The sequence below is a fragment of the Nelusetta ayraudi genome, unplaced genomic scaffold (assembly GCF_046127955.1).
Source record: "Nelusetta ayraudi isolate G7.1 ecotype Tasmania unplaced genomic scaffold, CSIRO-AGI_Nayr_v1 ptg000034l, whole genome shotgun sequence".
NCBI classification, from domain to species: Eukaryota; Metazoa; Chordata; class Actinopteri; order Tetraodontiformes; family Monacanthidae; genus Nelusetta; species Nelusetta ayraudi.
The window spans coordinates 3,360,339-3,381,537 of NW_027466084.1; the positions used below are offsets into that span (position 1 = coordinate 3,360,339).

The following is a 21,199-nucleotide window of genomic DNA, read 5'->3' on the forward strand; positions in this document are numbered from 1 at the left end:
CATAAAAATTGAAAAGTGTGCAATTATTATTTGGAGCCCTGAAATTTAGTCAACTCAGTTTTAAGAGTGTAGATACTCTATTGTGCAAAGGAAGGAAACACACATACTGTAGGCATATTAAACTGCAATGAATGAATCAGTTGCTAACACTCTGGCTGTAGTGAGGATGAGCAGCTTTATCCTCTAATATTTCACTATTGTTCAACAGTTTGGGTTTATGGACTCATTTCTGCATTGAACTCCGATTATAAAGCAGCTTCATGAAAGAATCTACTGGGATGCTCTAAGAACATCACTAGTGCAGGACACATTATGGGATGGCTTTGGCACCTGTTGCCTTGAAGGTCTAATTGAATGTGATTTTAGAGAATGAATATCAAGTGTGCAATATTGTTGAATTTAGATTTTAAAATTGCTTAAAAAAGGAAACATTTCACAAGCAAAGCTTTGTATTATAATCACACTTAGTTGCGTTGTGCTAAACCATTAAAGAGTCAGCAAAGCAACTAACTAAACCTACTTTTGGTTTGTTCACACAGAATTTTGCACACTTGGAATTCTCTCAAACCACTTAATTAGACATTGGAGAAGGTTTTTATTAAACAACACAGTTCGGAATGATTGTGTGCTGCCATCATCAACTAAACACACGATTAAGGTGCATTAAAACTTATAAACCAGAGTTTTGGCCCGCCATAATTCCTTCACACTGCTGTGCTGTGCTTGTGTTAGTTAAAATATAAAATAATCCTCATTACAACCACGTTGTCTGAAACATTTGGGATGTTTTGCAACAGAATGGTTCGGCAGCTCTTTCATTCTGTCAGTCGTCTTTGCAAGAGACATGTCAGGCATTGAAGGAATTCTTTGAAAAGCTGTGGAAAAAAAAACAAAAAACCCTGCTGCCTGTCCCGGTGCGTGGCGGGAACTGACCCTTACAGCTCCTCAGCTATTTGAGGATCCCTCCCCTGGATCCCTGAAAGGAAAAAAAAAAAGCAAACAAACAGAAGGGAGGTGTGAAGTGATCAGTGGAAACTCCTCACTGATCGTTCTCTTTTGACCCCCAACCCTTCACGCTATACAACAGCAGCGTAGGTGCGCGGAAAAAAAAAACACACACGCGCGCAGGTGCGAGCGCGTGCGACTGGGGCTGAGGACGAAGTGCTGAGGATTAATGCGCAGCGGCGGCGGGGACAAAGAGAGAGCTCCTTCTGTTTTGCAGCAGGGAGTGCAGGCGAAAGGCTCTGAGCAAACAAACTGCTGTCAGTCAGTCGGAAGAAGAAGAGGAAAACAAAAAAAAAAGCTCACGCGCACACAAAAGACCGGCGCGTATCGGCCCGTTTGTGTGACAGCGTGTTTGCTTTGAATGTTTATATGAGAATTCATTAAAAAAAAAAAAAAAAAAAAAAAAAGAGGGACAAAGCTTTCAAATGCTAATTTTACGGCGCCGCTTGCTTGTTTAAAAAAAATCTAAGACATTTAAATTTGGCTGGAATGACCAAGTTTGATCAAGGCCCTTTTTTCACAAGCATTCAGGCCCATGATGACGTCCGACGTGACACAATAGACTTTGCATGAAATGGCCATGACGAAACATTAACGCTTTTAAATAAAGCTTTTTCAGCTTTATTTAAAAAATAAAGCTGCGAAAGTGATTTCAGAGCTGGGATTCTCATATCAGCCACAGATCAACAACTGAAGCCTGGGACTGATTTGTCGCATGTGGCAGCGTCGTGCTGGACTCCTGCCAAATAGATCATCTGCGTTTAACTAGGGGGGGAAAAAGGAGACAAATGCTTGTCTGTAGCATTGTTTCACTCGGCCAACTTCGACATTTTCAATTTTATTTTTTTGTTTTTGTCAAACCGCGAGGTAAAAAAACAGTGCGGAGAGATAGTTGGCGTAACATGTTGTTGACGCATCTCCTTTGTTTTTTCATACCATCATGTAGTTTAGAAGTCAAGAAGGATTAAATTTGAAAAAAACATCAAACTGGTACATTTAGCCTTCTGTTTACAGCCTGCAAAAACATCCACCCAGTTTTAACTTCCGGCTACAACTGTTGCTTTGCTTCCAAATGTTTGTAAGATGTCAAAAACAACATGTTCTTCTTATGGCCTCCTGTCAGAGGGCGGAACAACAAGTGGAGGCAGCCAGGGGGCGCTAGGAGGGGTGCAGAGATTGGAGGAAAAAATGCAAGCAAATACACACATGAATAATAAAATCAAATTATCTTTTAATTATAATTAAATATAATAAAAAATATAATCTAAACATTGTTTGATCATCATTATTGAGTAGAATCTATAATGATATGATTGATAATAATAATAATAATAATAATAATAATAATAATAATAATAATAATAATAATAATAATATGAATATGAATATGAATAATATGAATAATTTGATATAATATGATTGCCTGCCAGTCAAAAACATTTTAATTGGCGTTGCGTGTGTGTGATGTATCAGTTTGCTCCTTTTTTCAAGGTGATTTTCTCCTCCAGCTGGTCTAGGTAGTGCAACATGAACAGGTTTGAGACAAAGAGAGCGAAGCAACAGACAGACAGTCCAGCTGTGGAAGACACTGCAGCCAAAAAAACTCAAGAATTGGCCAACTAAAGTAAGAAGATATGAGGCAGCAGACATTAAGTTTGGCTTTACAGTCAAACAGAAATATGGCCATGATTATCAACATGTTAGTTGATGGTATTGTTATTATTAAATAAATAGCAAAAAATAAAAGTCAGAAAAAACATTTTAAAAGTTGATGCCTCTTTACATATTTTGTAACATTGTCTGATGATTTGCGAAGAGGGACCCTGACCGGAAGCTAATGCTGTTTGGGGGCGCGTGACCAGGAAAAGTTTGGGAACCCCTGTTTAGCTGCACATACAGTATGATGTAAAGAAAACATGAGCAAAATGTGGACCCAGCTTAGTTTCTGGGCTCAAACCCTAACCAACCGGTCGATTGGTTACGTTCCTCCTCAGGTGACAAAAAACATAGTGATTTGACGCAATTTTGATATGTATATATGTATTTTCTTCAAATCAGGCAACCCTGCCGCCGTGCTGGGTTGCTGGAAAAAGGAAATGGGAAGCTGTGCCAGCGCGGCCAGCAGGAAGCCTGCTTTCATTTCCTATTGCCCCGTCCCTCCCCTTGCCGACACTCCCTCCATCTCTGGAAAATGTCCAGATTTTTGTTGTTGTTGTTTTTTGTCAAGCCATAAGAAGGAAAAAACGGCGTGAGGTAGTGCCTGCCACCTCCAGCAGGGGCAGAGTGGAGCGCATCACGACTTTACTTCACAGATTAACAACTTCATCGCTCATCAAGCACAGTGTAAACATAGCTCTTGAACCACGGCGTGCACGCCCCCCCCGAGCTACACACACACACACACACACACACACACACACACACACATGCGCTTTAACGTTCTCACTCTTTTTCCCCTGCTCAAAACATTTGGCAGCCTCGGCTGTTAACTAGCCGCAGTGAGTCAACGGAGATGAAGTCGCTGCACGGTTCGCTGCACTCCTCCAAAACTTCTGCGACCAATCAGCCTCACCGTTGATTGAAACTGATTCCTTTTTCAGGCCTGCAGTCTTTTGTTTTTTTTTTGTTGTTAGGGATGGTTTGTGATTGATGGGATTAGAAAAACTGAAAAAACAAAACAGATTTATTTGCTCCCTAAAACTTAGTTTTAGTTATTTCTGTCAGGGGCTCTATAATCTCAGACACTTTGATTCCCATCAACTCATGGAAATCCTGAAAGTTTCCTTTTAACGCTTTAAGCTTTCCGATCATTTATTGTTGCTATTATTGTTACCATTACAACAGCCCTCCTTCATTTTTTTTCCCAGCGACATTTGATGTGAGTTTTAGGTCCCTGGAGGAAATGAAGCAGAGCTCATAAAAAGGTTCAATTTTAAGTACATTTAATGCTCTGGGGATTCCGGTCAAATTGGATGAAATACAACAAAGAGTTAAGATCTTAAGAGAAAAGAGGAATTTAATAAGCATCTAATTGTGCTCATGAAGTGCCGTAAATCCAGATTTAAAGTTTCAGCCCCTGCTGGACGACTTCAAGCACATTTCAAAAGGCCACGCCGGTACGCAAAAAAAAGAAAAGCAAGAAAAAAACGCTAACACAGGGCTAATAGGCTGGCCGGGCCTCCACTTCAGACGCTGGCATCGTGGTAAACGCCTTGGCACGAGGGGAGCAACATTTCTCACGTTAGCTCGCGGTGCCGCGAGCTAACGGCTTAAACAGACTTTGAAGTAGTGAGTCTCGCTCGTCCGCTAATGGGGAACATTATTCAGGCGGCAGGAACGTTTGCCAAGAGTATTACGGCCGAAGCCTCGTCTGAGGGAGCAGCAGTGCCGACGCGGAGCCACTCGTGCACGTTGCGTGCACTTTTACGTCGCGCAAAGTGGACGGACGCTGCGGGGAAAAGAAAGAGCGATAGATCGTGTAATTAATCAGGTCAGTTACCGTTACTCACTCCTTATGCTCATTATGGGCGGAGGCACGCACTGTAATTTGATTGAGGTTTCAGTCTGGTGCGAGGCCCAGTTCTCCATCTGTGATTGTCTGGAGAGGGAGAACGCAGCCTGCAGGCTTTAAATGTGATTTCTTGCCATGTTTCTCTGCAAAGTGTCCTTTTTATAGACCGTTTGGTGGTCGTAAGCGGAGCGGGGGGGGAAAAAAAAAACTGGATGATGGTTCAGCAACGGCGCTGCTTTTGCAAACTGCGCCTTGTCACGTGTTGGTTTACCCAAGAACAAGTTGTACAAACAGTGCTAAGTTCTAGAAGGTTCATTACTGAAAAAACAAGCATGCATGTACATGGATTCCCCGTTGTTTGGCCAGAGGAGCAGTCTCAGTTGAACCAAGAAGGAAGATCTCCAAGGTGACCTCCCAAGGGAGAATGAAGATCCTGGCACCAGCGTTTTTATGGGATGAACTCCTGTCTGATTGGCTGTTATTTGTCTGCAGGGAGGGGTCGTGGTTTAGACTTAACCCCTCCGGTTGGCTTCTTCTGGACCCTACTTATGATTCGGCCAATACAAGCAGTTGATGCCCTGACATTGTTATATATATATATATATGTACATAAAAAAAAAGAACGAGGGAATACCACCTGGATGGAAAAAGGCCTACCGATGTGTTGGAGGAACGGCAGTGACAGTTACTTGAGTGACCACACACTCAGCACTGAAAGAACGGTGCCCTCCATTTGAGTGACCACTGTCTCTTCCTCATCTTTATTGACCACTACCTGAACTTATATCAATAACAGGGTGTCTGCAGTGACTACTATTACTTTAAGGTGGTTGATTAAGGTATTTCTTTTATCAAATGAATTCTTACCCCAGCTGCCTTCATGCCAGTGAACGCTGTCACCCTCCTGTGCCTTCTCTGCAGCCTGCGATTGCCATCCTGTGGGAGCGGCGGGGAAGACGTGCAACCAGACCACCGGCCAGTGTCCCTGCAAGGACGGCGTGACGGGAATCACCTGCAACCGCTGCGCCAAGGGCTACCAGCAGAGCCGCTCACCCATCGCCCCCTGCATCAGTAAGAGACGCTTAAAGCTTTTCTCAAGCGAAGGCATTTTAGACCATAGAGGTAGTTAGCACTGGGTCTTTATTTTTGATGTCTTGTGACCAGTGTGTTGGGTTTACTCCATTAAAGTAATCCAACTACTGATTACTGATTACTCCTTTAAAAAAGTAATCTAATTACTTCTCTAACTACTTTGTTTCATAAGCAATCAATTACTAATTACTAATTACTTTAGTTAAAAAAAAAAGATAAAGTAACAGTTGCTCAGTGCTTTGGAATGAACTTTATTAAAGTGCAAATTTTGCAATTCCAAATATTGCCTCTGTCCTCTTTAACATGAATGAATGATTGCTCTCTGAACACAAACTGCACATTTCACAGAGCAAACTCATGGACGGCACTGGAGCCTTTTGCACAACCCATATTGTTAAAATAATTTGCAACATAACAACACAAATAAATATATACATTACATAATATCTATGCGGTCAACCAACTTTACAGAATACATTTTGGGGCCCTGAATCACTAAGAAGTCACTAAAGCTGGTCTTGTCTTGTCATGCATTAGGTCAGATTAAGTGACTTCATATTTATATAAGTATATGTATGCACTGGATTTATGATATATTCCATTAGGAATGACTCTGAAGTCTCCAAGTGCAATTTACCTTATTAGTCCTGTCACCCGCAATTCACATATTTCTTTCTGCACGTGCACCTTTCAATCCAGGCCTAAACTGGATTCTTCCACGCAGTAAGAAAATGTCCTTTGACACACTTTACATCTAGAGCAAGTACAAAGATATAAGCATTATATTTAATAAGATATATTCAAATTTAAACAACAGAAATACTTTGCATTTGCTTGTGTGCGTGATTTTTCGGGACTGAGCCTCATTTTTTTAATTATTTCGTGATCATATTTGAGAAACCTTTTTTCTCCACTACTACATTTGACAAGCTCATAGTGCTGTTTTTCTCCCCCTTTTCGTTTGTTTGCACTTTATATTTTCGGTTGTTGTGCTTTTTAACATCACCAGGTTCATCTGAACTGAAAGGGTGAAAGCCTAAGGCCATGTGCTAAGAACATTTTTACTATTTGAAAGATATGTATATATATATATACATATATATATGTATATATATATATATATGTATATATGTATATATATATATATGTTGTTTGAAAGTGAGAGGACCACCCACAGCCGTGAGTAGGAGCAACAATTGCACTCATGAGATGAGAGCATGTGCAAAATTTTCATGAAAAGAAAAAATGCTGCTCACTGAGCCAGTTAATGAATAAACTGTGGACAGTCAAGATTATTGGCAATTTCCCTTTTTCACTGTTTGCGCCCTTTCAGTTTATTTGGCTTGAAGGCTAGGACAGAATCATCTGCGATCCATTAATCTCAGAATTAATGGATTGCAGGAACAATGTGCTTTTTTTTCTTTTATTTATTCCCTTATTGTGGAAATATTTTGAGAACTTTCAACAGCGCTGAATGAAAAGGGACAACGTCACTGTCAAAATCACTGTCTGTGCCCGTAAAAGTACCGTCAATCTGTACAAAACGTAGAAGGACGTTCACCTCCTCTATCTGCTGTCTGCAGTTTATAGGCTTTAATACCAACATCTTACGGGAACGGATATAGGTCACTATTTGCCGTTTTCTTTTTTGTCGCCGTTGCTTGTAGCATCTAGTAGCTGGCTGGCACGAACAGATAAGATATGAGCCATTGTGACCGGGATGTGTGTACACTAACAACTGTCCACGATGCCACCGGACCTGATAAGGTTCAGACTGAGAAATAGCCACGGCCACAATCCACAGCAACAACTCAAACCATTAAACGTGCTGAATTAAAACACACTTATACATTGTTGGTTGCTGTACACTTGTGTATTTGCCTTCTGCTGCTTTCAATTGTAAAGATTAGGGCTGTCAGTCAAATAAATTTTTAATTGCGATTAATCGCATTAGTGTCCTGCGTTAACTCACGATTAATCACAAATTAAGTGCACATTTTTTTTTTACCCTGCTCTATGTGTAACTTGACAAGATATTTATTGTGTTTCTTATACTCTAGGGAAAATTGGAGAGGACAATAATAATTCCTTTGTGGAAATATTATATTTTTATTTTCATTGGAACGTTCCAAAAAACCCTCAAACCTTGAGGTATTCTCAAGGCAATGCTCCTAACCATTAAGGTTTACAAATACAACAATTCCCAGTGAACAACACCATCAGTTAACAAAGGCGCCGATTCGCGGCACTTCCGCCTCTGGTGTGGACCAGGTGTTAATCGTACGTTAAAGAAATTAGTGCTGTTAAAAGGAGTTATTACTATTAACATGCTAACTTCAAAAGGCCTAGCAAAAGCATTATATTTGTGCTGTGTTAATTGTTGCTAAAACCTGAATGTGTCAATCCCTCATCTTGAGTTTATCGGTGTTACTTTTTCCGTCTGGCACGCGACTAGGTGTCAAAATGATTTTTCTCTCTTCCCGCCCTCTCAGAGATCCCGGTGGCTTCCCCGACGTCGAGTTACAACAGCTACGAGGAACCGTCAGGTGAGCCGCACAGAAATCACCTCGTAATCAGTGCACACAAATGTTTTACGTCTTCCAGCACGTAGCTATCGCATGGAAGAATTAAAAAAAAAAAAAAGCGCTACCTGGCCGTGCTCACGTGCACGTCCAGGGCACACGTGCACTCCATTGGGTCACGCGTCGCTCGCACCTCAACGCGCGGCCCACGACTAATGCAAACTCCAGATATTTTGCCGCCTCTCCCTGTGGCCTCGTCGCCCGTGTTCCCAGCCGGGGCCCGGCAGCCTCCCCCTGGGTTTCAGCCTCTAATCTGATTACATGCTTCATTTGCACCAGTTTGTATTTCAATCAGGGCCGCCTGTGAAGCCCTGCCCGGCCTGATTGTTCACGAGCGCCGACATGGCTCCCCCTCCCTCCCCCTCCCTCCCCCATCCACCTCCCCACCCCCCGTGTTGGGCTGCTATCGCCGCATGACGCGCAGCCAGAATGCCTAATTTGCTGCGACCTACCAACCCGCTGATAGATTGAAATGTGTGAAATCCTCCCGGCTGAAGAAGAGGGCTGCGCATCGATGTAGGTTCACTCAGCCGGTGCAAAAACAGGCAGTACACCTGTTGCTTTACTTTTTTTTTTTTTTTTTTTCCAATTGTCTTACAATTGATTTCATTTTGACTTGTCTTATAGCCAAGTCTCTCCTAAACATGGGCTCTTTCTTTTAGCAATTCTAAAGCATTCAACTTGCACACTTGATATTCACTCTTTAAAATCACATTCAATTAGACATTCAGGGCAACAAGTGTCAAAGCCATCCCATAATGTGTTCAGCACATCCTGACTGATTTCCTTGTGCTTAAATGTTCTTAAAGCGTCCCAGTAGATTATTTCATGAAGCTGCTTCTAATGCAGTTCAATGCAGGAATGAGTCAGTGAGCACAAACTTTAGAACTGTTTTGTACATTCCTTTAAATGATGTCTCAAAATGTACTCGTTAAAAGCTGAGGTCTCCCTCATCTTTAATACTTTGAGTTCATTAATATTTAGCAGACACGTCCTTTTATCAGGTTTTGTATTTTACATTTTTGACTTTTGGTTTTTCATGGTTTTGACTTGACTGTTTTATCTTGTCCTGTAAAGCAGATCAGGTCTTTTCCATGCGTTTTATTTTTATTATTATTATTATTATTATTATTATTATTATTATTATTATTATTATTATTTTTATGTCCTCCATAGCACTTTGTAACTTTTTTCAAAAGTGCTTTACATATCAAAAAAAAAAAAGAAGAAGTTATTATTACGTATCAGGGGTTCCGATCGGAGCGGCGCCACTGGCCCGTCATCCGGCTTGTGTGGAGCCTGTGGACGCTCGTCCAAAAAAAACCTCAGCACCAGTCACCTCCCTCCAAATTAGGAGCAGTGTGGTCCCCCGGGGACCCCCGGCCCGATGGAACGTGGCAACCGCAAGCCGAGACGCACAAAGGGGGGCGTTTGTCCTCGCAGCGGGAGATTGGCCCTTAATGAGAGCCGTGGGTGTAATGTCTCACTGCACAGGGGGCTAATGGGAAACGTCAACTATCAAAGAGGGGGGGGGGGGGGTTAGAATGAAAGCCCCCCTCGGTGGCGGAGGATGAGGGGGGGGGTTACACGGGAGATAAAGCCCCCCCCGACCCGACGCTGCACTTCATTTACATGGAAATCAGGCCGGTGCTCGATATGGACTCGTCAAATTCATTTACTTTGGGATTTCCTCTCCTCGTTTCTCCATCCATCCCTCCCTCCATCCATCCATCCATCCATCCATCCATCCATCCATCCAAGAAAGCCGGCAGTTCCACCAGGGATGCTTTCCCCCGCATGCATGAATCCGATCCCCCGTCCCGCATCCATCCCGGATCACTCTTTCGCCTTTTTTTTTTTTTTGAGAGGGAGAGAGAGAGAGAAAGAGAGAGAGAAAGGGAGGAGGGGGGGGGGCGTTTTTTTCTTCCTCGATCATTACCCGGGCAACCTCATTCACACGGAGCATAATGGCAGAGAAAGGGGAAGACTGGACGGAGGGCTGGAAGAAATAATGAAGTTTGTCCATATTCAGGCGAGCTGAAAGCCACCTCCTCCCCCTCCTCCCCACACTCTCTCTCTTTCTCTCTCGCTCTCTCTCTCTCTCTCTCTCTCTCTCGACCCCCCACCCCCCTTCCTCCCACCACCCTTCTTTTCTCTTCAAACTGCCCAGCCCCAGCTTTTCCCACCCCCACCTAAGAAAAAAAAAAAAAAAAAAAAAAAAAAAAGAGCACAAGGCTTATTGCTGGAGTGGCTCAACGCTCAGAAAACGATCTGCTTCCAATTTGTGTCCGTCTGAAGGGAAAGTGGAGGGAACAAATGATTCCAATTTCCAGGTTGTGGGGCCCCCCGTGACAGCACCGGAACGTCGATAAGGAGAGTCCGGCCGGTCCCGGGTGCCACGGAGCCTCCCGAGTCTCCGAGGCCATCCATCATGGGGCTTGCGAGCTTCTCCACCTTTGGGTGGTGGTTGGGAGTTGGCGTTGGGGTTGGGGTTGGGGTTGGGGAGGTGCATTTGTTCTGCCTCCTGCGGCCAACACGCTGCAGAGGCTTCCTCCTAATTTTTAGGGTCGGTCACTCGCTAATCCACACACACACACACACACACACACACACACCACTGTGACCTTCTTTTGTGCAGAAGCGACCTTTGTCACCCTCGGTGCGCGCAATGCATGCCAGGACACTGGCGAGGCAGCGGGCCGGACTGGATGGGTGGTGGGGGGAGGTGGGTGGGGGTGTTGACAGACACAGGAGGATCTGTGTAAGCTGTAATCCACCATCTCAAACCCCCCCCACCCCACCCCCTTTCGCCTCCACCCAGTGGCACTTTGAAGGCATCGTTTAAGACCCAGCAGGGGCCACAAATAGTGCGACACAAAAGGCCACATTGGAGGGTCCGTCCAGCTGGACGCTGCACTGATGATGCCGAGGCTGATTTTTTTTTTTTTTTTGTGAGGTTCCGCTTAAATGGACGGCCAAATGAAATCACACTCTGACATTTGACTTTCCCTTTTGGCTCTGCCCTGCCCCCAGATTGCGACTCCCACTGCAAGGCTTCCAAGGGGAAAATGAAGATCACCATGAAGAAGTACTGCAAGAAAGACTTTGGTGAGTACGTCCACGGTTGACGAAAGGTCAATGTCCCCATCGATCAGATCAGATCTGTGAAAACACGGCTCCAACCCGGCCGCTAATGCCGACGAGCCCCAAGATTGTTTCCGCCACGGCGACGGCAGGGGTTCACCGAGTCAGTTTGATCCAACGGTGGATTTTTCGAATCAAATCACCACCACAAGACAGAAAACTTGTCGTAAAAAAAAAGACAAGACTGCGACAGATTAAAGAACTGTTGACGTGTCATCATGCGCTACTAACAAATACAAGCCAGCAGAAAAACATGTCGTACAGATAAAACCTGCTTCTGATTTTCTTAGAGCACAAGAGAAATGCCATCTCAATGTTTTATTGATTTTATTAGCTTATTTTCTAAAACCAGTTGATGAGTTGTCAACTGGGTCTCACTGCCGTTTTGTTCGCAGTTAAACCTGAATTCAGATGGATGATAGATACATTATTTAATCAGTTTATCACAATGAAGTCAGTTTTAATGGTTGTGATTCAGATGAACTAATTACTTTGATTGTTCGTGCAGCTTTTGCTTAATTATAAAAAAAAAAAAAAAAAAAAAAAAAAAAAAAAATCCCTAAAGCAAAAAAGAAAATTCACATACTTCAACCACGTTATGTGGTCACCAAACCAACAGGGGACGGATGTGAACCCGAAATTCATAAACATATATTTATACACAAAGCCGTCTAGGTAAATACATATCGGTGTTCATCACTGGAAAGAGCCAGTAAAAAGCAGAGACAGCTGAGTATCTGGGAATACGAGGGGGGGGATAAGAAGAAATTTTGATGGACTCTTGATTTATGAATTGGATCTTCAGTCCGACTCAGGAGGATGTGTGGGTGTGAAGGGGTCCCTGCTCTGAGCTCTGATGTGAGTCCAGCCTGGCGGCTCTGACGAGACAGAGCATGCGAAGCCCCTCAAGAGTCACGCAACATTTTGCAAGCCAACACTTCTCCATAGTAAATATTCCCTGTTTTATAACCATTGCATACGAGAGTTATAGAAAGGCGTCAGTCAGCTCGGACGCGCGGGTAAAAACAACCCTGTCGCACGTTTAGAAATACTCTCGTCGCTGAAAGTCCAAAAATCATCCTGTTAGAAAGCAATAATGACGATGAAAAAAGAAACCGGCCAAAAGAGACACTCGACTCCCTCGTACGGCCGAGTGGACGGTCGTTCGGGCCACTTGTTGCCCGAACGTCAGTCAGGTTTTCGAATTATTCCGGTCTCGATTCTCGGATGAGGCTGCTGCGTCTTATACCTCCCCCGCCCCCTCCTGCTGTTCCTCTTCCGACAGACCGTCAGTGCGGGGGGAGACGTCGTCTCTCAGCACCCCCCCCCCCCCAATCGCTCCCTCCCCTCCCCCCCCGACTCGGCATAATTCATTTCTCAGGCCTGTCGCCTTTGTGGGCCCTCGGAGTCTCGTCTCTGTTCTTCGGGAGGGGGGGGGGCACTACAAACACCCCCGCAGCCCACCCCTCCCCAGGGGTCACGGGAAGGGGGCCCTCTGTTTAAACACAGTTCTGCCCCCCCAACACCCTCCCACCCCCGAGCATTCCTCGGGGGCACAAACAGCTGGTAAATTAGCCGCTCGGTCGGACGGTGACGGATCGCCGCCCCGGAGAAAGAGAAAATATGTTTTGTTTATTCAATTTCGCCTTTTTCCACCGAGCCGCCGTAGCTACGGAGACGGCCAACACAAAGGGATTATATTCAGGGCTGCCGACACACACACACACACACACATACACATACACACACACAGCACCGAGGGGGGACAATGAATCAAAGAGCCGCGTGTTTACAGACGCTCCAGGGATGGCGCTCCAAAAGGCAGAGGCACCCCCCCCGCAGCCCCCCCACCGCCCATCCCGACCGATACCCCCCCCCCCGACACCACCCACCCCTCAGCCCCCCCCCCGATCATTCACTCAGCAGATAACCACAAGGGACACTGGTTGGGGGGGCTCAGCATGAGTGTAATTAAGCTAGCTCTAATTTCATTAGCCCGCATTTGTTTGACGGCGTGCAGCGAGTGTCAAGCTCCATAAACCCTAATCGTCTGGGCGGAGGTGGGGCGGAGGGAGGTGACAATTGGGCATCCAGACCCTAGTCAGTTAGTCACCCTGGTCTGCCAGCCAATCACCATCACTTTATCCAGCTGGCTGCTGCTGTTGTCGTCCGCCTTACTGCATTTATACCGTCGCTTTAAAAATCCCTCAAACCCCATTATTCAGCAAGCGCTCCGTCAACCACGGCGGGTCCTCATTCATAATTCACTCACAATTAAGACTTAGCTCACTCCCTAACTGGCCACATCCGGTTGTAAACAGGAAGTCGCTAGCGTGAAGAAAAGTTAGCCTTTTTTTTAACCTAACTCCCCCCCCAAAAAAAGCTTCTTTTTTTTTTCTTTCTTTCTTTCTGTCTTTCTTTCTTTCTTTTTTTTCGAAGTATACACTGTCAGTGCGCTGTCAGTGCACGAAAACGACTGCCCTCTTGCGTATGCACCTAGAGATCAGTGCCCCCCCCTCGTCCCCCCCGCTTCGTATCAACCGACGTTTTGACTCCTGGCGCGCTCCTCGGCTGTCTCTCCGCTCTTCCTTGTTTTAGCTGGAACCAAGTGTGTGCAGAAGACCGGTGTGTGTTTCAGAACACTGACCCCATCCACACTCTACCCCCCACCCCCACCCAAGGCTGAGAACACCCTTGAGCGCGGACCTTACAGAAAAAAAAAAAAGGAAACGGACAGTGCCGCTATCTCTCTCTCTCTCTCTCTCTCTCTCTCTCTCTCTCCCTCTCTCTCTCTCTCTCTCTCTCGACCGCTGGATTCTCACGCTGGTGAGAGTTGGACGGGGCTCTGGGAGCAGAAGCACCGGCCGCTCATGAGGTCGGAAACACGTCCCCATTCTCCTGGAACTTTGTCCAGCAGCTTTTGGGAAGACAAATAGCTCCCCCCCACACCCCACACCCCCCGTATCCCCCTCCCACTCGCCCCTCCTCCCTCTGCCTCCCGCCGCTCCCTCGCGCACCCTTTATGCGTCCGGGTGAAGGAGAGGGGCTGCCATGAATGGCCGTGGCTGTGAGAGCTCGCCCAGCCTGCTCCCACTGGGGAGACGCTTTTACTCCCCGAACCCCCCCCACCCGCCGCCACACACACCCCCTCCCAACCCGAAGCGCCGCATGTGCAGTTTGCTCCCAGCGGCTCGCTGAAAAAAAAAAAAAAAGAAAAAGAAAGAAAAGAAAAAAAGGCGCACACTCGAACTCGTCCGGTTCTCCTCGTTTTCGGCCGGCGATGTGGGCTGCTGACGGCTTGGAAGTTGGAATATTGGGATGACGGCGTGAAAGAGGAGAAGATAAAACACACGGTCCTTAAAAGTGAATTCAATTACATTGTTATCTTTTTTTTGTTTAATTATTATTATTATTATTGTTATATATTATGTATTTTATTATTATACATAATAATAATAATAATAATAATAATAATAATAATAATAATAATAATAATAATAAAAATAATTGTTTATTTAAATTTAGATTGACATTTTTATCCGTAAACCTGAAAAATGATGAACACACGATGAAGATCACTGGGTATATTTTCATTTTTGAGTTTTATTTTGGTGTTCAACTATTGTTACGTCTATGGAGCACCAAATTAAATATTGTTTTTTTTGTTGTTGTTGTTGTTGTTTTTTTAAAACAATGACAATAAAATAACTAATTAACTCAAAAGGTAATTAATTGAAATTGCAGTAAATACTCATTCCTGGTAAAGACGCCATATTTTCCCCTTTGTTTAACCGGGAGAAAAACACAACAATAACATTAGACAAATGTCTAGATAACCTAAATATTGAAACAGGTCAAAAGACTAAAAGGAGCCAAAAATTCTGAGAAAGCAGCAGCAGGTGGAGGGAAAGTAAAGGGGAAATGAATCCCAGGTGTTTTCTGCTGACCTCTCTACACCTGCACTTCACTTGTCGGAATGTCAGACCCTCTATGGGGAATCTTTTCCACACTATATTTTTTTAAAGAGTATATAAATGTGTGGAATTTACTAAATATATACATACAGACATGTGTGTATGCATATACATTTATTTGTATATGTTTAAATAACAACGAAATGCCAAAGCAAATTTTTGCGGTTTAGCTTGAATGCAATGAAGCTCCATTAATGTTGGTTGGTTTTAAACGGTCCGATATTGAACATTTTCTTTTGCCCCAAAAAATGTCCCTTCAGGCTTAATGACATTGTTGAAATATTCTTGCGTCCATGTCCAATTGATTACGTGGGTGAATGCCACCAGGAGTATTCCCCAGTTCACATTAATTCAACCAATTGTTTGCGAGCCTCCACACACTTAAATAATAATAGCGCATTCCTTACTTAAGCCCCGAGGTAAAGCACTCCACTTTGAGCGCAGATTAGCTCCACTCCTGCTTCGCCGGTTCGCTTCTCACCACGATGACCACATGTAAGAGCTGCGTTACAAAACGTCCATGTAGGATGGGGGGGTGGAGGGTGGAACTGAGGCGCATTTCGAAAGTTGAAATGAAACCCCATTTTGACTGTTTATTGCTTTAGATTGATTTTTACTGATTTATTTATTTAGCAGAAATGAATACAATTTTTTTTATTTTTTTGTGCCTCTTCATTACATAAAAGACACGGGAAGCCGCAACAGCCAGCCCAGGCTAGTAGTTTCTGCAGTTGGGCTTTTCGGTGACCAGTTATCTCAGTTATTGATCGTTTATTCAGAAAGAAAAAGAGCCCAAAAAAATATTTATTTTTCCTGAAGGTTAAATCATTCAAATTTCAGGTGTTCATTCATAGGTCTTTATAGCGTAAATGTTAATTCATTTTCAAATCCTAGTTTGCCTCTCTACTTCATGAAAGAGTGCAATGTAACACTTAAATGTGAAGTAGAATAAAATGAAATGGAACAGATAAAAGAAAATGCCATACAAAACAATGAAATGGCAAAGCAAATTTGCTTTAGGCATATGGAACTCAGTTGGTCAATTCTATTGTTTGAAAGATATCTTTTTTTTTTTTTTTTTTTTAATCATTTATACGGCACTATTTCTTTTGAATACAGCCATGAATGGAATGGTTAAAAGCATGCGTTTTTAATTACCCGATTAATCCTTGGAATAATCGATGGAATAATTGAATTCTATGAAATGACATGCCCACGTGGGAATGTTGTTTACCTAGGAAATGGCTACTAGCAGTTGCCAAACTCGACAGCTGAAATGCCTCACATATCATTTGGATTTATTTTACACGTGAGACAAAGTCTCCGCACGGCATTTTGGAAACGTCGGAGAAAAAAAGGAAAAAAAAAAAACAAACTTGGATGGTGAATTCAAGAATGCTCTGCGCAGCCAAAAAAAAGTGAGGCCTGTCGCCAGCTGAAGTATGACATGACTGGAAGTGATTCACTCCTTTCACGCTTACCCTATAAAATCAGCTGTAAATCTCCCCGAAAGTGGCCATTATATTTATATGCCACTGATGCTACCATTGTGATCTCGTTCATTCTAAATGACCCCAGTCCAGGCTGCTTGACTCGAACTGAAGGAAACTTCCCAGTCGTTGTATTTTACACCGTATACTTTCTCCGGCACATAAAGGTGCCATGGATGATTAATTTCTGTACACCTCAACTGAATAGGGTTGTGCATCGAGCATCGATTCAAACCGGGGAACGTTATGATTCTCCTGGAATTGTTCAAATTTTTAAATTTCCGGTTCCTAATTTCGAGGCACAGTCCGCTGACCAAAAGAAGAAACTGCTAACTATCGTACAAACTAAATATATTGTGCAGAGCAGGGTGAGCGAACAGTAACACCTGCGGTGTTGTGATGTTGAAATAACTGCTGCAGTTTTGTTTCACATTCTGCACCAGGTTAGTCCATCAGTAGGAGCTCAGTAACCCTGCACCTGCAGCATGAGACACTCACGATGTGTAAATGCTTTGGGTTTTTTTTTAAATAAAATTGAAAAAGTATTCAGTGTTGTTGGGATTACTCCATAAAAGTAATCCAACTACTGATTACTCCTTTAAAAAAAGTAATTACTTAAACGAATTACTTATTTAACTACTTTATTTCATAAGTAACCAATTCTTAATTACTAATTACTTTGTTTAAAAAAAAGATAAAACAGTTGAGAACGCCTTGTTTCCTGCACATAACGTACAACCAACCACAATATTCTCTGATTTAGACGAGATGAACTCAAAATAATGAGACACAATCGCTGTTTTTTCTTTTGCTGCCGCAGTGCTTGATTTGGTGCGTTGTCACATATCAGTGATGCTCGGCTGCATCGTCAATCTGCAACCTCATTGTTTTCGTTTGTTTTTCTAAATTTCAGACATATTGTGGATAATAAGACACTTTTAGCTTGCAAAAAAATTCAGAAAAGTAATTACGATATAATTACCAGTTTTGCCAGAGTAATCCCGTTATATTACTCTGTTACTAAAAAAAAAAAAAAGTAGTTTAATTACAGTAGTGGATTGCTTAGTAATAGATTACTTACCAACACTGTTCATATTCAAGTTCATAGATACGATATTTATACACTGTGGGAAATTTGTTGTGAAGTTCATAAAGGTTTATAGATTTAAAATTCATGGAGCATTTCAAACTATTTATTCCAGAAAGACCTCTGGTTAGCTACGTACCAGCTCAGGCAAGGGCAAACTACGGCCCGGGGGCCATATACGGCCCGTTAAGCTTTTTAATCTGACCTGTCGAATCTAAAGAAATTTAATTAAGAGTAAGTAAGTCATAAATTAGATTTATTTCATCCATTTGTTCAGTGTAATAAGAGTCATTTCAATAAAGAGCTAAATACTGTGGCGCTTCAAAGACACGTTTTGTTCTAAATTTGGTGCTTTTGTTCATTTTCAATTGACATATATTATATTATATATATGTATTTTTCCAATAAGTTGGGTCACCAAAACACTCCATCCATCTGTTCCTGCTCCGACGCCTCTGTCAACTTTTAGGACCCATTGTGGCCCCCAACCAGTGAAAAAGTTCACCCACTCCTGAACTTCGAAACACGTCAACTTTTTTTTTCACCCAGCCTCTGAAAAAAAAAAAAAAAAAAAAATCTAAATCGAGAATCGTGGGGGAACCGGAATCGACACTGGGAATCGGGATTCAGAATCGTTCACACATTCAAGCAATGCCCAGCGCTGCTCCTGAAGTCCCTTTTGTCTTCTTCTCCCCCTTCTGCTCCTCCAACCAGCGGTCCAGGTGCACGTCCTGAAGGGGGACAAGGCGGGCGAGTGGTGGAAGTTCACCATCAACATCATCTCCGTCTACAAGCAGGGCCAGAACCGCATCCGCCGCGGCGACCAGCTGCTGTGGGTTCGCGCCAAGGACGTGGCCTGCAAGTGCCCCAAGATCAAGCCCGGCCGGAAGTACCTCCTCCTGGGCACCGACGACCACCACGACCACCACCACCACCACTACGACTACGACGACTCCCCGGGCCAGAGCGGCGTGATGGCCGACAAGGGCAGCCTGCTCATCCCCTGGAAGGACCTGTGGGGCCGCCGGCTGCGGAAGTTCCAGCAACGCGACAAGAGAGGAAAGTGCTAAAGAGAAGGTGTGAGAGAGGGCGAAGGAGAGGGAGGGAGAGAGAGAGAGAGAGAGAGAGAGAGAGAGGGAAGAATGGAGATGGAGGATGAAAAAGAAAGAAATGAAAAAGCAAACTGGAGGCAGGCGGAAGATAGGAGGTGGAGATGGAACGATGACTGAGTGCTGCTGCTCCCAGCTGGAGCTGAAAAGAGTTTAGAGTTTTAACAGGAACTGAAGGAGCTCATTCCGCATTTTTTTTTTTTTTTTTTTTTTTTTTTGTCCGTCTCAGCATTATTATTTTTTTTGCGCAATTGCAGAGTTTGCACCTAACGTTACAGACACGTCACACGCACCCTCGCCGTTAGAACCGCCGCCACGCCGTCGCTCTCGCATGTTCAACAGGTGATTTTTGCTTGTTTGTTTGTTTTTGTTTTTTTGTTTTTTTTTGCAGCGGATCCTTTCTCACACCGTGCTTGTGTGAATTCCTCATCCGCTCTCTCAGAAAGTGGGACTCCACTCATGTGCCATACTCAACTCCATCAAGCTGCCAAAACATCAGCAACAGAGCGAGAAGACCAACAGATTATCCCACTGTTGGATTCAAGTTTGTCAGGAATTGTTCCTGCAACGTTCCCTCATTTTTAAAAATTTTTTTTTTTTTTTTTGAAATCATCGTTACCTCAGTGAAAATGGCCAATCATTGCAGATCATTTTTCATACCACAAACAAGGTCAGAGCTCGTCGGTGTTATACGCAGTATGTTGTGATTGTGACCTCTGCAGTGTAAAGTAACCACTCGTGAATAAATAGACTTTATTTTTTAAGTAGATGACGCCGTAGCAAAGTAGAGCTAGATCACGTCAACCATGCACTTATTGTTATTATTATTATTTTTATTTTTTTTTTTATTTTTTTTTTTGGTAGAGGAGAACATATGAGATATGCTCCCAACGTAAGATCGGCATCCAAAACGCAACACAACAAAAATACTGTACTACCATGCAATGCAAAAAAAAAAAAGAAGAGGTGCTTACCTCACTGGGGACTCTTTGGTATGAACTGATGTTTCCGGGTCACCAGACTCAGAGTTCCGTGATTCTTTTCTTACGTTGAATGGACTAAAAGTGAGAGAACTGACGGGGGGTCGACCCCCGAACGATTCTGTCGAACGTCACCGCCGCCGACGTCATCGCATGTTCTCCGCTTACTGTAGCTGACTGCTAGCTAACGATGATCGTGAATTAGTGCACATTAAGTTTGTGTAAAAATACTCTAACCTGTGGATCGACTGAGACGTTTCATTGCTTCGAACGTTCCGACTCCCTCCAGCGACTCTTTTTTTTTTTTTTTTTTCCTTCCAAGGACTGGATTTCATTCCATCATCAGCAAAATTTGGTACTCCGTAAAGAGACATGACTGATCGTCTACATGCTATACAGTTGTAAAGTGTTCCTTTTTTTTTTTTTTAATTTTATTTTCTATTTTTTTTTTTGTTGTGAAATATTAACTAGATCTATCTCTCTGTGAGCGTAACCAGAGTTTTAAATAGTAGAGGCTTAATAAATGCAAAAACAAATAAAATGAATGTTAGACAAATGTCTCATATTTACATTATCATGCACGCGCACGCATGCACACACACACACACACACACACACACCATGGAACTATTAGCAGTACGTGTAGTGTCCAAAACACACATGACCCTCACAAACACATTCACACACACACACACACACACACACACACACACACACACACACACAATGACACACCCCACAGCACGATACGATCTCTGCTCATGTTTATACTTTGGTGTGTAAATGTTGTTTAGCAGTATCCATTGCAAATGGCTGTTTAATGTCTTGTATTACTAATATATTATCTATATCACAAATGAATATATTTAAAGACTCATGGAACAATGTGGCCTTTGTGGTTTTTATGTTTGGTCTGTTGGTTTTTTTTTACTTGTTGCATTGTTTTGTTTTTGTTTTTGTTTTTGTTGTTTTTTTTGTAGACGGCTGTGATGGAGGTTGTGTATTGGACAGCCAGGTAGAACTGAAATAAATCTGAAATAAAATCAAAAGGCAAGTGTATATTGTGTAAGCAAACGTAGACTTTGCCAGGGTTAGATAATAATCCAAGATCTGCAGTAGGTCCTTTGAATACCATTGCAACACACATTTGGAACGTACGTTCTTAATTAGATGCTGCTCGGGTGGAAAAGTCAATAAGTTAAGTAAACTTAACGTAAAGCTTTTG

At 43.2% G+C, this 21,199-nt stretch overlaps 1 protein-coding gene across 1 annotated transcript in view; it reads left to right on the forward strand.

Annotated features, from left to right (window-relative positions):
• LOC142892367 (netrin-1-like) overlaps nucleotides 1-20,860 on the forward strand; it is a 47,393-nt gene extending 26,533 nt beyond the window's left edge. The window contains exons 3-6 of the mRNA XM_076032488.1: nucleotides 5,438-5,587; nucleotides 8,101-8,154; nucleotides 11,224-11,298; nucleotides 18,600-20,860. Coding sequence (XP_075888603.1) covers nucleotides 5,438-5,587; nucleotides 8,101-8,154; nucleotides 11,224-11,298; nucleotides 18,600-18,955 — 635 coding nt within the window. The 3' untranslated portion in view covers nucleotides 18,956-20,860. The remainder of the gene's footprint in view (nucleotides 1-5,437; nucleotides 5,588-8,100; nucleotides 8,155-11,223; nucleotides 11,299-18,599) is intronic.
• Nucleotides 20,861-21,199: the final 339 nt, after the last annotated feature.